The 19097-nt window shown below is 40.9% G+C and overlaps 1 protein-coding gene across 1 annotated transcript in view; it reads left to right on the forward strand.

Annotated features, from left to right (window-relative positions):
* The first annotated feature begins 10856 nt into the window (after window positions 1-10856).
* kctd16b (potassium channel tetramerization domain containing 16b) overlaps window positions 10857-19097 on the forward strand; it is an 84588-nt gene continuing 76347 nt past the window's right edge. Inside the window, exon 1 of the mRNA XM_038709616.1 lies at window positions 10857-11872. Within this exon, the coding sequence (XP_038565544.1) occupies window positions 11035-11872 (838 nt within the window). The 5' untranslated portion in view covers window positions 10857-11034. The remainder of the gene's footprint in view (window positions 11873-19097) is intronic.

Here is a 19097-nt window from a genome sequence, read left to right on the forward strand (position 1 = left end):
GAGCCTTGAAGAAGCCCTTGCTCTGACTGCGGGACCGACCACAAAACCTGTAGGTAAATATCTCAGTGAGATTTCACACCATCACTGAGGATTAGATAAAACAAAGAAATCTAAATATGCAAAGAGCCTTTGAAATAACTGATTATCACAGTATTTGTGGTGGTCTGTCCTTTAACTGTGGATAAAGAGGATGAAAATTGATGAAACTACACATCAACTCCTGGAAGACACAGTGAGTGAGGGGTATTTCCAACTGCAAATGTAACTGCAAACACAGTCAAGACTTGTAATTCCTGTTGACTCTTGTTCTTTATTTGGGGTGACTCCCCACTGGATGATTTGAAATCGTTGATGGCAGGAGTGAAGAGAGACCCACCATGCATGCAATTATACATCTACTACTCACTATCGCACCTTCACCTTCTCATATGATGAAGACAGAAGGATGCTCTGGAAAGTTGTGCATATCAATTAGATGAATATATGTTTGATGATGAGAAAAAATCAAATCTACATTTTTCCTGTAATTAAGCAACACAATTGCAGCATTAATAATATAGTATATTGAACATCCTTTAAAGCATTTATAGCAAATTGCTGATGGTATTAGTAAGTATAAAATTGGATACCACATCTTTAAAGGGTTTTTTCAGTTCTAAGGACTTTTGGAGATTTGGCCCCATCAAGAGATTTGTCACACATTGAGGACCTCTGGTAACTACCCTTTAATCCCAAGAGCGAGGGAGTAAAGCATGGAAAATACTGGAGGGAGGGAGAGAGAAAGCGAGAGAGGTGTTGTGCTGGGACACACACACACCCTCATCCACACTTGCAGAGACAGAAACACACACTGCAGGAGAGCTGACTGTGGCAGTAAACTAGCACAGCTATCTACCCCTCCACAGTGTTCCCACATGGCCTTTTCACTGGCAGAGGGAGAGATGGGTGCTTAGCAACATCTCATCTGCATGGTTTGCCAAATCAACAAGGTCAAGATCCCTTTAGGCTTGGAAAACTCCACTGTGCTGTGCAGTGCCAAAGGAGTGGCCTCAGAGATTGAGAAAATGGCACGGATATGGGCTGACTGTCTTGTTGGCAAACATCCCATCTTAAGTTGTTTAGTCTCAGTCTTCAGCCTTCATGATTTATTCTTCTTGAAACAGGAAAAAGGCTGCCAATATACTGATCTCCAGTATGCCAGAGTTTTGAAATATGGTGTCAATGACGACATTCTGCTAGCAAACCGGTACTGATGTGTTTTATTCCAACCAGCAGTGACTGTTTTGCCAGAGCTGAAGCAGCAACTCAGTATGGCAGAGTCTTCATGTCATAAGCAGATGTTGACAGTGTTGTGTGTAATTAATCTCACTGTCAGAAGGGGGAGACAAAAGGTTTACATGTAGATTGCAGGTTTAAATGTAAGTACAGATTTGAGGTACTTGAGCCTTTCTTCCAATGCCACTTTATACTTCTACTTCACTACATTACAGAGGGAGATACTGCACTATTTACTCCACTACAATTATTTGTCAGCATTAGACACAAATTAAGATTTTTGTTACGTCTTGTATGATGTGGATCCAGTTGTGGACACAGAGCCCACAAGGCAAGGTGAAGTATACAGGTTTTATTCAAAAAAGGTGCATGCTGATCCAGGTTGGGTGAGAGCAGGGGCAGGCAGGTTTGAGCAGGAGTGGTCCGGGTGCAGGCACCACAATCACTCAAGGCACATGTATCTTGATAAAAGGTAAACACAGAGCAAAGTTAGTCTTGAGACCGGTGAAAAACAACACTGGAGAATAATACGAGAGAGTAGACAGAAAATCCCTAGTGTCACAGCATTGGCTGTGACAATTTCTGCATAAAAAACATATTAAGAGCCTTTAAAAACAAGAGTGAGTTTGAATGAGACACAAGCAAAACAAACATAACACAATTAAATAACAAAGGATCACTTTAAATGTAAGTAACAGAGCAAGACGTTCAACATTAATGTTTTTTCATAATGTTAAATGAATCCTGAAGTATTACATTAAAATCAAGAGCATGTCTACTGTTTTTTATTTCAGTTGGGTTATGTGAAATGTTACTGAACTGTAAACCAGAAGATGCTGAGATGTAATTTTGTCTTTTGGTAATAGTTTTCCATATGATTTGATATAGAGCTAACTACTTCGTCCATGCTCATCACGGCTCATCTGCGTCTGATGCAATCCAGATAGAAAGATGAGTCAGTATACACGGATTGTTTTTTTAAACAAATGAGATTTTTTTTCTTCGCTGTGGAGCTGTCAGATCCTTCGCCCCCTCCCATCCTTTCACTACACCCACAACTTGATCCTGGCCAACTTCTTTCTGAGTCCCACATGGTGCAAACTGAATCAAACGCCAGCTACTGTAAGATACTCACAAAACCTCCTGGTTATAACACTGCGTACTAGTTTGATTATATCTCTGTGAGTGCAAATGTACTAATTCCCTTGTAACAAAGTGGAAAAGAACATTAGGAGAAAAGCCTGGCTGTTATTGCTACTTTTAAGCAAGATTACTGTTCGTCTTCACGTGGAAATAAAGGCTTATTTTGCAGGTTAATCAGTTCTAAACCTCACAAATATTTTTTTTACTGAAAACACTTGCTGTAGAATCTGTCAGACATGGTAGCCCTAAATATCCAAACAACTGATTCATCTACTATACATTACCTGGTATGGCTGATTGCTGACATTTTAAACCATTGGAAGCCAACCCTTAGGGCCTCAAAGGAAAAATCATTGAGTCAATAAATGTTACATTACAATCCATCTCCCATGGGCACTGAAATAATTTCACATTCCTGTTATGTATACCCAGTCATTAATAGATGGGGTTTTTTCAACTGCAGCTGAAAGGACTATGGAACTATGAATGCAAAAACATATATGCTGGTTGTCATGAAATTATCTGAAAGAAGTAGAAGAGAATGATTTTACTTCTTCATCATGACTCAGATACTGTGTGCCCACGCACAAAACTGATATCACAATGGTGTGCCTGAAAAATAAGAAATGTGTAGTAAAGGGACTTGGAATGGTAATTATCCTCTGCTTTCTCAGTTGTGGCTTATAGCTACCCGATAAAAGTTTTAGAAAAATTATGAATTTTGTCATTGTTTACAAACAAGCAAGTCAAATGTTGAGCCGTGTTGTCATTATAACAGTGTACTCTGTATATATTTTCTGATGTACACTTTGGCTATGGTTTTGATGACAATGATTGAAAATGCACAAGGCTGCACATTTTTTGAATGGCATATATCACTTTCACCAGTACGAAGTTATACATTGCAGGAGAGAGGACAGGAATCACAGCTATGCTTTTACTATTTGTATGGTAATTTGTTGACAGAGCATGCCATTGTGATACAGAAAAGAAAAAGAAAGGACAGTTACAGCACTGCATAGCACAACAGTAAAAATGACAAAATTAGAAATGTAAGCATGGGATACACCCCTTTGTCTAACATTCCTGTCTGTTGTATCACAGATTCTCTTCCACATCAACAGATGTCCTCAATTAAGGACACATTTACAAAAAAAGTCTAATAGACATGTATAGAATGTCTATACATTTATATATATATATGGAAGCCCTAAGCAAATATTTATTTTACTCCGTTTTCCCATAATAACGGGATAATTTTCTTGTGATTTCGAGATAACAAAACAGTAGTTTAACATAATGGTAATTTCAAGATGGTTTGTAGCATTATTGTTTAGCTCACTTAGTAGAGCACAGGACTTAGGGTTGTGTGTTCAATCCCCATTGAAGACAATTTTTTCTCTTTTTTATATTTTGACTGTCTCACATGCTCACAATAAAGCACGTGCTGGACTCTGTGTGTCCCGGCGTTTGGTCCACATCCATCAACCTATGGACTTTTCATTTCCCCATCATTCCCAGGCAAAGGGAATTCCTTCTCATTCAGGGGAGTCCATTTAACGTTACACATTTCCTGACAGCTTTCGGAACCTTTGAAATAGCTGTTAGGAAATGTGTGATTGGATTCCCCTCAATCTCTTCATAACAATTTTGCTGAAGAGGATTATAAATAACACACAAAAGAAGAAAAAGAAAGTCAACAAAGTCAAGAAAACATTTGTGAAACATGAATCTAAACATTTGTTTAGACTCAAAACGTCCGAATCACCACCCTAAGGTAGGAGATTTTCATGTGACCTCAGTGGGATTCAAACCAACAACCTTAGTTTTGGTTGCCTAGTGCTCAAACAACAAACAGAGCCACAAAGGACCACTGCATTGACGACAGTGTGTACAATACTGTAAAACACACCACATGATTAGCACCATAAATACATTGCTAATTTCTTGTTGAGGTAAACTCAATTGGTAACCACATGCAGTAAAATTGGATGTGAACACAAGATATTTTCAACATGAAACAGTATAGATAGCAAGGCCGTAGAATAAATCAGTGAACTTGTGGACAGGCGCAGAGAGGACAGATTGAGAGTTACTTTGATTAGTCAAACCTATCTGCTGCAATAAAAGCTTTTGCATCAATGATTAGAGAGAATGTCTTCATTAATGACAACTTGGTAATATATAGGACAGATATTATGGAAATAAGAGATTCTATAAATGTTGGGGAACAAAAGTGTATTGCCTAATATGAAAACTGTACTGCACTTGTAAGGCGGTTTGAAACATGCATCTTGCTTTGTTTGTTGTTGGATTCACTGGTAGTTACTATAAAACGACTAAACTAAAAAGATATCCTTATGTTGTGTTTTGGTGATTAAACCATATCTTCTCATGACTTTTCACGAGAAACTTTTATTTGGAATTAATGGCTTGTGTGGTGAGAGATGTTTACAGTCCAAATTAATGCACAATGGCAAGTTTTGAACGTAAGACTGGCTGTGTTACAAGTGCAATGAGTTTGAAATTTTGTACTAGGAGTTGTGAAATTGTACAACATACTTGTGATAAAAGTACAAAAGTGATCAACCAAAACTGTAAACAAAAATAACCAAGGAGATGAATGCAAATGAATATAGTCAAATACTGAACATAATAATTAATTTCAACTATCCTTAAAGTAAATGTTTGAAAATGCATGTACAAAATAGAGAATCTGAAGGACAAAATTATAAAAATAGATTTAGATGCAGAAAGCAGCTAGCTAGCTAGACAGATAGAAAGACAGACAGACAGACAGACAGACAGACAGATTGGGTCTAAACCCACAAACAAACAAAAAACCTTATAGAAATTAGAATTAACGTATAAACACAGTAACTCTTGGCTCAGCTGGCTGCATCCAAAATAGGATCCATATTTCCCTGCTCTGTTTAGACTTGACTCCAAGGACACACCCTCTTTCATGATGCCTTCACCAGTACACAGTGCAACACACACGCAGAGACACCTGCCGAGTTGGTGTTAGTGAGTGGGATGACAGCTCTGCTGCTGTGTTGCTGGCCAGGAGACAAGCTGAGACGTTCAACTTCCCGGCTCTCTGTGGTGCCTTGCAGGCTTGTACTTATCCTGGCTCCAGGAGTCGCTTGCCTGTCCCTCACCATCCTGCTCTGCTCTGGCTGCCAAAGCCCTTAATGTTTAGTGGGCTTCCTGTTAAATAGCCTTGTCTCCAGGGAGAGCAGTGGACCTAGTTTAGCAGGGAAAGCTGCCTTGGCCTGTGCAGAGAGTGGATGAGGAAGGGATTGAGGGACAGAACAGCAAAGCGACACAAAGCAAGATGGAACTCATTTTTTGACCTGCTGAAATAGGGAGAAATACATAGATTTTGTAATTTGCTCAGTACTCAAGAGAATATCGCACTGTAACATTCACAAGAAATATGTCCCCAATTTGTCTGCTGGCATTTAGTCTGTGTTTTGAGCCACAGAGATTACTTAGTAGAAACTGTTTGTAGATCATAATATTGATTGCCATCATTCGATATATGAAGTCAGTCAAGCAACTAAATCTACTTCCTCAGTTCAGCTGACTCCTGTAGCAGATCTGAGTGAGAGCGGTAAGAGGCTCTACATTAGTGGTAATCAGCTAAAAATATTTAGTTTTCATACTAAATCCTGGGCATTGGGACTTAATGTTGCAGATAGTCATGCGGTTTATGTTTGAAGATCAACATTGCAGAGACAAGAAGCCTCTTAATGATTATGAGTTCATGAGCGGACTTCTATAATAAGCTGAAAACCTTGGCGGTCGGTCTTCAGAAACTCGTTTGAGATGGATGACTCATTGTATTAGTAGCTGGAGGTGTTGGAGTGTACCTGCTCAGTGGGACAGTAAGACCTTGGTCTGGTCACCAGCAAGAGGCTCTCATGGGGACTGAGCATCAGTAGGCTATTTTTGTTCTCATGCAGAACCTGCATAAATAAATAAATGTTTTCAAGATATGCGAGGTTCATTCATAAAAAGAATAACCTCATAAAAGATTCCCTGACAGTAACTACTTTTCTCTCACCCAGATATATCCTGCCAGTCTCTGGATCAAACCAGCAAACTCACAGTCAGCTCCTGCTCCTCTAACCATTAGGCCACTGCTGACAGTTTTTCATATTTGCCTTTTTTACTTGACTGTGTTATGTTTAGCTCACACTCTACACATGGAGAAAAAAGTGTGTCTCTGTGTGCTGTAGTGCTATATACTGTAAGTGTGTGCTGTTGTTTGCAAGTGTGTGTGTTTTCAGCATATTAACATTTTGGTTTATATATAGGAGAAATAATAAAGTGTAAGTGGCTGAGTTAAATTTACCACAACGACAGCATAACTGATGACTGCTATGCATGACGTGTTGGTCCTCATTATAAGTTCGTACTCTCTCTCTCTCTCTGTTCTTCTCTCAAAGCTTTTATGCAAGCCAAACACACACACACACACACACACACACACACACACACACACACACACACACACACACACACACACACACACACACACACACACACACACACACGCACACGCACACAACCCTTCCAGCTTGCATTCAGACCATCTAATCACACAGTGACTCACTTTATTTGATGGCTCCCCATTGGCAGAGCTGATGAGTTAAAAATAAAGAGGCATTATGCCATCAGCAACATCTTTTTATGCGACATATATGATCACTTTCCCCAAATGTCACATTGCCACCTGACAAAAACCTTATTCTACTTTAGTCTCCTCAGCCTCTCATTGTTTTCATGTCAGGTATTTTGGTTTCTCGAATTTTCTGCAGATTTTCCCCCTGTGCTTTTCTTACAAAATTCGAAGCTTAAATTTAAAGTTGCTGCCCAATGACAGAACAACAATCAAATCTGAAGTTTAAAGTTTGAACGTGAAATATAACGTTCAAGTTTGAGGGATGGCTGAGTCCTACATGGAAAATAATTTTGGTAAATACTCATACTCTCTGAGTCAACTGAATTTACGTATTGAATGTCTGCCCGCTGTATTTGCAGATTTCCCATCTAAGGCCTGGCATCATTCAACGTGGCTGTAATGAGAGATGGAAGTGGAAGTAGCATGCGGTTTATTTCAACCATCTGTGACTGGCCTGAAAATTCCCTTTAATATTTTTCTCTGCACTGTACAGGAATAAAATGGCTTTCCTGCGATTTGATCTGTGTCAAGGAAGTGAAATGCTCATGATTTTACTAGGAGTGTAAGAAGAGGATTTATTTTGCAAGAGACAAATTTTAAATCTCTCTGATATCGTGTCTCTCTTGGAAAAACAATAAATTATGAATGTTGCTGGTGTGCTTGTGGGGGTAAATATTTCATCATGTATTTTGTATTGACTAACATGAAACTGAAATGAGTTTTCAAATATATAAAACAGCAGAGAAACCAAAAAACTAGAATAGATGTTGCAACCTGTTTTCCAAATAGTTTTTTCTAGAATCCTATTATTAAATAACCATTAACTAAGATGTATTTCAGTCTATGTTGATATATTCTGAAATGCATGCACAGAACAGAAAGACCATGGAGGAATGGTTCTTTTGCTTTGGTGATGGTTCTGCTGTTTATTTTGCAGGCTTTTATGCCATTAAACCAAGTGCTCTATGGGGAAAGAGAAAGCTGAATTGAAATGAATTGTGTCAGCCCAAACAGGTTTAACTCCTTACAGGTGGTCAATCATCTGGTCTTTAAATAGCAGTGCAGCTGGGAGCGGTGTCGTGGCTACATGTATTTATGATGAAGCTACAAGCGTGGCCTACTTCTGGGTGACTGCTCAGGTCCCAACCAGGCACACCTTCTCGGTCTCTCTCTCTCTTCCTCTCAGTGTATCTTTTATACACTTTGTTTTTAATCACTCAGTTTCTTGCCCCATTTCTCTTCTGTACACTGTCTGACTGGATATTAGGACTTATTGTGAGTAGTTAGGGATTGATCTTGGAGATTTTAGCTTAAATGTCTCATATTGTACTGAGATTGTATTTCAGGAATCTACTGTCAATATGAATATACTGGCTCACACAGACTACGTCCCACCTTCATATTACTAATTCTCTAACATATATGCTGTGTTTTATTATTAATAGTGTACTACATTGTCAGTTAGTGTGGAAGAAAATGTTGCACTATTCCGTTTTGGCAAGATATGATGCAATATGTGTGTTGGTGGGTGTCATACTGAGCTGCAACTTTAACCACAAGTTTCAAATTTTAAAAAGTCACAAATTGCGACAGAAAAATGTTGCCTTTTAATATTTCTTCAAAGAACCGCATGACACCCCGATGCAGATAACATCATTAATAGGTCCACCCTTTCTGATAAGAATTTGGGATCAGTGTCCATCAACATCAAAGTAAAATCAGGGGATTCTGGGGATTCTTTGTATTTTATGACCATAGACATATTTAAAACATGTTTAGAATTAGTATTACAATGAGTACAACATTGGGACAGAGGGAAAGAGTTGTTTATAATTTATGCTACACACAGGCAAGCCTGTTTGAGATGCTACATCACAGATGAGGTCTTGCTTGTTGATTTCCAAGTTCAAGTGAATTCCTGCTGAACAAATAAATAAATCTAATGCATTGTATAGTGTATCTGATAAGTCAAGATAATCTGGTCACTTTTGTCTCATGAACTCAATGAAGTGTGGATGTGAAGAATGGAAAAGATCAATCTAATTTCCCTGGAAACATTAAGCTAAACATGCATATAATGTTTTTAATAGCTGTTGTTCCATCTGAAATGTAAATAAAAACACACACACAGTAATACTTGCATCCACACACACGTACATGCATTCATATATTGACTGTATGAGAAGTAAATCAAGTAAACAAAACAGCCATGAGCACTAATTCTATAGTTTTTCTGTGTAAGGACCTGTCCATAGTGCTGAAAGAAGAAGTCTGGTCGCAAAACAAACAGAGAGAGGCGCTGTTGCTCATTTTACAAAGCCCAAGACTACTGTTCCACCTCAATGGCTGTTAAACCCGACTATCTGGGTCTTGGAGACAGTATTTTCGTTAAGAGATTTTAATTTGTAAAAATGGTTCCAGAATGAAAACTACAAACATTTTGCGGTCCAAACGTAAAACTGGGAATAAAACACAGGGTTTGTACCATGGAAACCAAAAATGTGTCCTGTATTTATGTATTCAAACTAAATACCATGCAAATTGATTCACGCTGGGGGTCAAATTGCAGCAATAAGAGCGTTTAGCTTATAATAATAATGGCGTAAAGACGGATGCAGCAAAAAATCTAAAATGTAATTTATGCAGTACTTTAACCTTTGACAGCACCAAATTTCCACATTTGCAAGTATTGGGGGTTGAAGTGGGGGTATAGGGCTTTTTTTTTGATAATGGGACTGATTTCTGTCCAGCGGTTCTTGAGACTTTTTTCCCACCCAGCAGCAGCGCCTCCAGCCTGGGATCGCCCGAGAAGTATTTAGTAGCCTGTGTGTATGCGTGCGTGTGTGTGTGTATGTGTGTTTGAGAGGGGGAAGCAGCCATGAAGACACCACCCAGCTCTGGAGGGGGAGGGAGGCGGTGCGAGTGTGTGGGAAAGGGAGGGTGAGGAGGGGGGGTAGATGCTCGTTTCAGCACCGCGGACAGCTCCCGGTAAAAGCAGCCAGCAGCAGCGGGTCGGTCCTCTCCGCTGCTCTGAAAAAAAGAGACATATCTAAACTGAGATTATTATTTTTTTACACCTCTCTAAGGCTGCAAATAAGAGAATATGAGCTTTTCGAGGACGGGGATTTAGTTTAGTTTCGGATCAAGCGACATATTTGTAGTGACAGGCAACAGACAAAACCACTACAGCACTCCCGAGGTTTGCTTGTGCAATCTCTGCGAAGTTTCTCGCCACTGAAAGGGATTCTGCCTCCTCCTCCTCCCGCTGGTCTGCACACCCCGCAAAAATATCTACTGATGTTCAAGGGAAGCTGAAGAGAAAACAGAAGTGACAACAACAGATCAGCGCCTTCTTCTGTTTGGACCACATCCTAAAATAAGTTGTTGGACTTCTTTCCTCCTTTACCCAGTTCTACTGCGTTGTTTTCTGGCTGCGTGTGTGTGCAGAAGGATTTATATTTGTTGGATAGAACTCCTTGTAGCAAAAGGGCAAGCAAGACAAGTTTCTTTTTCATTCGGTGCTATAGGCTTCTTTCAGTCGTCACCGGTTCCCCCACTGATGAAAGCCTTTGATGCGCCCAGATCCATCTCTCCTCTCTCGCAGCACTGATTCGTTCCTCCTCCAAGTCACCCATCTCATCTGTAACTTAACAGTCACTGAGGGACGCCCCGGACTGCCATCCCCCCACCCCCACCCCCACCCCACCCCCCGTTTTCGACAACTGCTCAAGACTGGTAGGTGATAATGGCCATGTATCGATGAATAAAATGCATATTCAGATTATAGTGAGGTGAGGAGACCCTGTCGAATAACAGAGGACACAGCTAACCAACTTTTGACACAGATCCATCGTTTTTTATATCTATTTTATTTTATTTTTTAGACTTGCTGTAAAAATAGTTGTGTAGCCTGTTTGTAGCTGTTCATGACTGAAACGATGGCGCTGAGTGGGAACTGTAGGACTAACCCCAAAGAACAAGCATCAGTTCAGAACAGTTTCCCAGATGTTGTTGAATTAAACGTAGGGGGGCAGGTTTATTACACGCGTCACTCAACTTTGGTGGGCACCCCGAATTCACTACTCGGTAAGATATTCTCTTCCAAAAAAGACGCATCTAATGACTTGGCAAGAGACCCCAAGGGCCGTTATTTCATCGACAGAGACGGGTTTTTATTCCGGTATGTGTTGGACTACCTCCGAGACAAGCAAGTCGTCCTCCCGGACCACTTCCCGGAGAAAGGGAGGCTCAGGAAAGAGGCAGAATACTTCCAGCTGCCTGATTTAGTGAAGCTCCTGACCCCTGAGGACATCAAGCACAGTCCGGACGACTACTTCCACAGCGACTACGAGGATGGCTCCCAGGGCAGCGACCACCGGCAGTGCCCGCCGCCCTCTCTCGTCCCCGCGGACAGAAAAAGCGGCTTCATCACGGTGGGGTACCGGGGATCGTGCACCATGGGCCGAGAGAGTCAGTCCGACGCCAAGTTCAGGAGGGTACCCCGGATACTGATATGCGGGCGGGTGGCCCTCGCCAAAGAAGTTTTCGGGGAGACCCTGAACGAGAGCCGAGACCCAGACAGGACCCCGGATCGGTACACCTCCCGGTTTTACCTCAAGTTCAAGCACCTGGAGAGGGCTTTTGACATGCTGTCGGAGTGTGGTTTCCAAATGGTGGCCTGCAACTCGTCAGTCACCGCCTCGTTTGTCAACCAGCACACAGAGGACAAGATCTGGTCCAGCTACACAGAATATGTCTTCTACCGTAAGTGCCACCTTTGCTTTTGTTACAGCAGGTCAACGTGGGCGCGCGCGCACACACAAACACACGGCACACATACACACCCACACACTCCCACACACACAATTGGCGTTACCGCTAGAAGGCGCACTTGTTTTAGTTGTCTTGTGTGTGTGAGAGACATCTGGATCTTGGAAGGGATGGGCCTTTCCAGCAAATTACTAATGATGTGGCTGTGCTAACACTTTTTGCCAGTTTTTTTGGTCATGAATTGTGCATTTCCATAGCAAGTTTATGAAACTGCCTTGTCCATGACCTATGGGTAGCCTGCCTCAGCTTCATTAGAATGCTAACACAAAGCCAAACTCACAGCTGTTAATGTCTGAAGTTTTGTCTGTGTTGTTATCTCTCCCTGGAAGCGATGAAAGCTTATAGCAGCAAACACATAACTGACAGGCTAGTTCACGTTTTGATATCAGTGTGTTCAAACCTATTACAGCATGTTGCAGCAGTCAGTTCACTCTTGCAGGTTAGTTTATATTACATAAGATTTAACCAGATTTTTACAATTTCACTTCCCATCTCAGCCACGGCAATCGTCAGTGCAATGATATTTTGTCAATGCTAGCCATTTCTCATCTGGGTGCAATTTTCCACTCCACCTCCTCTCTGCTTTCATCAATCTCATCCTTTCAACTTCATGCATTTCCTTCTGGCTTTCCTATTGCTTTCTCCACTGCTCACTGGCTGGTAGGAATCTGGCAAGACTGGAAGTGAAGACGAGATCCTCACAACTTTTATACTGGCTTTCTTAAGATTTTATGAGGCAACAAAATAATCCATATTCTCTGATCTGACAGTGTATGATTTATCCCAAACTCTTTGAAGCTGCCATAAAAGAGACAGAGTTTAAGTGACTCTGCGAATGTGCTCAAGTTCTTGGCACCTGTATAAATGAAAACTGTATAGCCTTTCCTGGAATAACCCCTGAACCAGTAGCAATGGCCATTTTTGAGATGCCATGAAAGATTCTGAAAAAAAGGCCTCAAAAATGAAACACAACTTCCAAGCAAGAGTAACTAAAACACAGTTACAATGAGGGAATTTGTTTTTTGCATATAACTCTATAACCTATACGACTGACTCATGTTAATGGTGTCTGACCACATATAGGACAACGAATATGTGCCAGGCATATAATTCTTGATTGTGAATCAAACAAAGCATAAAAACTCTCCAAGATAGTTGCAGCTGTCTGCAACTATGTATTTTTTTTCCACACAAGCCCTTTGTAATAATTTTGTTGTGCAGCATGGCTGCATCCGCCATAGCTTTAGGAATATTTGCAAATATTTATGTTTTGTTCCAATAGTTCCCACAGCTAACTGCATTGAAATCATTGTAACACATATGTCGACATCTGTCAGTGGTTTTCTGTGTTAAAGTTCCCAAACATATTAAATCAAGTCATGCTACATAAGTGAGATATAGTGCAGCAATGCACAATGTGCTGACTATTGCTGCAAATAAAACTGGAGAAGCTGCCAACAGTAAAGATCATGTGTCGAGGCCGCTATCACTATATTTACTAATAACACAGAAATCAGAAATACTTGATCCCCCAAGGGGAAATTGTTGTGTTACAGTTGCTCATGTTGCTAATCAAGACATTATAGTAATAGAAAGAATAATAATAAAAGAAAAATAAAAGTCTAAAGTCTAAATCTATAATTATAAATATGAGTGTGGAAATATGTACAGTATTCTACATTATGTGACAGAACAGGTTCTACTCCCATAGGCACAGTGGCTTAGAAAAAACTATCCATTTTCCCTTAAAAGGGTTCCAATTCAAAAAAGACTTTTCACCAGTGACTAATCTCTCTGCTAACACATTACTGAAATCTTTCAGTTTTTGTCAAGTGTTGAGTACTCACTAGGTGTGAGTTTCATTGATATTTGAACACTGTATGTAGGCCTATACTTTATATTCAAACCTCACACAGCTTGTGTCAACACAGCAGCAGTCATGTTAGTTCTAAATTCCTTTTCTATCCTCACATCTAAGACATTTGTAATTTATGGAACTGATGATTTTTGTACTTCTGGCAATTGTAAGGATGCGGTGGACACTGTATCATATTCAAAGGAAACATTTGTCAGTTCAAGAAGGAGGACATCTAACCCAGTTCTTTTTACTGCTTGCTGTCTCATCTCAGTGTCCAAGTGTCCAGATGTTTGGCAAGTAAAAACAGTGCTGCAAACATCTTTAAAAGGTTAATTGCAAAGAAGGCTCTAGATTCAAAGAAGGTTCAAGTTGTGTTTGATGACATTCTAGCATTATCTGTAAAATTCACATCCCAAAAAATATCTCTTATTCATCTCGCAGAGACGTGTGTTTGTCACCACCTTAGGGAAAACCACTGCCAGCCTCAAAATTCACATAAGTCAAATGATCACATGGTCACAAAGCAAACAGTAGTAAAAAACAACAACACATAAGAGCGATTTGCTGGTCTGGGTCTGGGCTAAAGGAAATGTGCATTAATGGCATGCATGGAACAACTACAATGACTGGATGGCTCTTACCGCCCCCAGAAGTAGCATTAACAAGCCAAATCAAGTAGTGGTGGGGTTTTCTGACATGCACACTACAGCCGCTCCTTGCTTACTGATGAACAACAACTGCTTCCTTGCTTTGTTGACAAATGTTCAGCTTGTTAGAGGGCACACACTCAAAGTGAGAGCACATACAGTGGCAGATGTGTTGGGCCTATATATCTCAACACACACGGTCACGCAAAATCCTACATGCAACTGCGCAAATAAACACACGCTCATGCAGAGGCAGCACATTCACACATACACACACACACACACACACACACACACACACACAGGTTTGCATGCGTACACACACAGAAACAAGTAGGGAGCAGTCACCCAGTGGATTAAGTGTACTCACTGACAGTGTCTTGTTTATCTGCCTGTCACATTTTTGGCACGCTCATCTTTGCCCCCTCCCTATGATCCTTCTTCCTCACCTTCCTTGTCTTTCCTCTCTCTCTTCTCCTTTCATGTCTTCTCATTTTGCTCTAGTCAATCACACCTGACTTTTCTCCCTTGCCTCGGTTCCCGCCCTCCTTCTTTCCAGGTTCATTTTGGTCTGTGCACCGCAGGGGCAAGAAGCAGAGCAGCGGCACCAGTTGCCTTTACATGCCTCACTGCACCGTCACGCCCCTGTCTCGCTTCCTATTCATATCTCTGTCTGTCTGCCTGTTCATCTCCATGATTGTTTATTTACTTTAATCTTCGGCTGTCTAATTCTACATTTTAGGTGTTTTGTCTGCCTCTGTCTGTTTGTCCCTCTCCTTATTACATACATATGCCAGTGAGCATAGCTGCGTTTCGACCAAAGGAACTATACCCCAGAACTAGGAACCTATGCCTTTCTCATTTGTTGGCCCTCTATTGGCCATAATGTAGGTCCTAAGGTCTTGGGCAACAGTAGCATCTGATTGTGGCTCTCACATTGTGTATGGATCTTGTCAAATTCTTGTCAAGTTAAATGCAGTATATGACCAAAGTATGTACGCATACATTTGCACTGAGCGCTGACCTTAACTTCATGGAACATCTTTAGGATTAATTGGAATGTCAGCTGCGGGTCAGGTCTTATCCCAGCATCAGTGACCAACCTTGCTAATGCTCTTGTGGCTGAATGAGAGTAAATCCCTGCTGCCAGATTCAAAAGTGATGTAGAAAGAAGAGTGGAGGCTGTTTTGGCATCATATTAATAATGTCCATTGAGTTGTAACGAGATGCACACATGTGAGTATAATGTTCATCTATCCACATCTGCCTTTTTGGCACATTTGATTACTTTATAATTGTAAACATTATTGCAAGAAGCTAACATAAGCATAGGGTTTGTGACTCATCTATTATCAACTCCACCAACCACCATTGGTTGCTTTGCTAAAGCTTCACAAAAGTAGCCTGCTGGACAGTTAGCAAACTAATGTGACAAAATCCTAGTTGTTTGTTTAGGCCAGGAGCCTGAACCTCCTTCACCTCTGTCAATCCTCTTTTTGCTTGTTATCTATTGCACCGGATTCTACACTCATCTGATTGTACCTATCAATCTCTTTTCTCATTGTGGCTATTCAAATTCTAGATAGCCTCTGAAACTCCAGAAGGCCAAATATATTTACCAATTTGTTGCATGGCTGGAGTGACTGATAATTAATCATCACTGTTGACATTTTGTTCTGTGGTATTCACGGCACGGCCTGACTGAGCCTTTCGCAACAGAACCACCAAACAACAGAGCATCCTCTGTGAGGCAAAAAGAGGAAACATTTCTAAAGTTTGCTAAGAGTTTTCATTTTTTTGGCTCAGGATGTATTTCCCCTGGCTTTTCTTTTCTTTTTATCACAGCTGTACATGCCAGAGTGAAGTGTGTGTCATTACAAAGGGCCATTCTCATTTGACCGTGTGTTCTGATGTGTGACACACTGTGCCATTAGCTTGTTACACACAGATGAGTAACTCCTTGTGCAGCAAATGTGTTTTGGCAGGTGGGAAGAAAGGGGTTATGGTAATGGTTATAGTGTTTGTGTGTGTTTGTGTGTGCGTGTGTGTGTGTGTGTGTCTGTTATTGTGTGACCCATGTTGCACTACCTGAGGCATTTGCACACCCGTTGAGCCACTGGCTAAAACACACCTGCACTACCCCCCCCCCCCCCCCCCCTCCCCACACACACACACACACACACACACACACACACTCATCACCATGTGAAACATCACGCTCATCCCGGCCCAATCGGTGACAACATTAGCAGTGGCGGTCCCATGCTGCAGGCCTGTAGGAAGTGATTAGCTGAGGAGCAGACAGGCCTGACAGCTCTGAGGAGAGTCTTGATAGGGACAGCTGCTACCCTAGCCTCAGCTCCACAGGGGAGTCCACCACCACACACCTCAACTCTGCATTATTCAGACTGAGACAAAAAAGAAAATGAGAGGAAGCGGGTGGAGAACACTGTTTGATGTATGAAGGAGGAGAAAAACACTGCTATTCTTCTTACTCATGCTTTTGTTACTATGACTACTGGTGATGCTACCGCTTTAACTACTGCAAGTTCTACTAGGAGTGTCACTATTATCGCTATACAGCTGGATGCAACTACAACCAGGAGCACTTTGTTAATCCAAGTACTGTTACAGTATGTTTAACACTACTACAACCACTAGATTGCTACAAGTACTGCTACTCGTACAATAGAATTAATATTACTACTTCTACTACAAACACTGGTACCACTTATTTGTATTTATGTTCAAAATCAATGGCAAATATATAAAAGCAAGAACCATAAAAGCAGCACCATTAAGATTTCATTTCAAGTCACTGAAATTGTAGGAAGGCTTCACAAAAATGAGAATTTGAAAGATGACACGTATTTAGCCTTACCTGTATGCTGACCCTAGATGCAGACCTTCCAGCTGCGGTTAAATAGTCTGTAGCAAAATAAAATATGAAAATCTACATACAGTATATTGTATTTACAAATATATATTTATTACAGTATCTCACAAAAGTGAGTACACCCCTCACATTTTTGTAAATATTTGATTATATCTGAGTGTACAGCTTGTATAACAGTGTAAATGTGCTGTCCCCTCAAATCACACAGCCTTACAGGTAGGATTAGCCTCCCTTGTGTTGCTGCGACGTAGCAAAGGGGGGCATTTCATACGGACGCTGAAAGGTACCTTTAACGTAAAATCCTTATGCTTTGTCAGCTGTCTGAAAGCGTCAGTTATGACGCATCGAGATGAGAATATGTTGGTTTGAGTTGTTTGATAGGCTGCGTCATTAACAAGCAAGCGGCTCACCTGCTTCCGTGATAACGGATCACGGGTGGAAAAATAGGGAAAAGAGATGACAGCGTCCGCTGCTTGTTTGGGTGGGTGATTTGCAGGCTGATCAACACCCCACCTCCTGAGACCCATGGCTTGACTGTATGTGTATTCAGAGCCGGTGAGCAACGGACTTTCAAAATAATAATAATTTTTTAAAAACTGCGTTAACGTGCGATAAAGTAATTGTCGGCCTTAATTAATTAATGCGTGCCCAGCCCTAATATATATATAATTTTTTTGCTTCTTTGCTTCTTGTTGCCTTACACATATGTGGCTCTGGAGAGTCAATATAGCTAGATAAAGGTGCCACGACCTTGCTATTTTTTCCAGTAAGAATCTGAACCGCTGCATTTTGTACAAGCTGTAGGTGAGGAAGAGACTTTAGACTGAGTCAAGAATACAGAGTTGTAAAGAAATAAAACCATAGATAAACCTTTCCCTACCTCACTGGAACGCTGCAAAACTTCTTTACACTGGAAATATTCTTCAGTTAGAGAAAACAACATTTCATTAAGTAACTGTTAAATCCTGTTTGTCAGAAAAAGGGACGGTTCATTTAAAGCAGCAATAGAGAGTGGAAAGGGAGCAAATTAAAAGACACATGCTCTGTGGGTGACAGAGCAATGGAAGGAGTGAGTGATGGAAAGTGAAACCCCAAACGTAGTTAATGTGGGTAAAGAGAAAATTAACTTTATTTTCACTTTTGAAATTGAGTTTACTCACCTTTTCAAGATGATAAGACTAGGTATACATTTACAGTATATGTCAAAGCAAGTGATGATGAGTCTTTTCAAGGAAATAAATATAGAGTAAACCTATCAGGAAACAATATATTTGACTGCATTTATATTGCTATTTATTTACGTAAGAGCCCACACTGGGAGGTGCAGGTGGGGGTGTATGGAAGTAAGTGGAGAACAGTTCGGAAGAAAGAATGGATAAAGGGAAAGCAGGTCATATGGAAAGGAGATAGATTTTCTTGTTTGTAGCCTCCCCTTGACCTTCTCCCCTGAAAGCTTAGTGTAGGGACGTAGCATATATTCCCATAATCCCCGGGTTCTGGAGGATATGGAGAACTACAGAGCTGTGGGAGAGAGAGAGAGAGAGAGAGAGAGAGAGAGAGAGAGAGAGAAAAGAGGGTGAATACTAGAACGTCAACAGCAAGCTCCCCAAAGTCCTCAGTGTTTCCCCTCTCTCCTCGCCATCTATCAGCCCATTTTCTCCTCCTCCATGACTCTTGACACTCTATTCTCTCTGTGGTGGTAGGCACAGTTGCTATAATGCTGATGCTCTTCCCCTGTTGTGTTGGAGTAAGTGCTCT

The sequence above is a fragment of the Micropterus salmoides genome, unplaced genomic scaffold, assembly GCF_014851395.1.
Source record: "Micropterus salmoides isolate LMB-PRFRI ecotype aquatic unplaced genomic scaffold, ASM1485139v1 Ms_hic_scaffold_9, whole genome shotgun sequence".
NCBI lineage: Eukaryota > Metazoa > Chordata > Actinopteri > Centrarchiformes > Centrarchidae > Micropterus > Micropterus salmoides.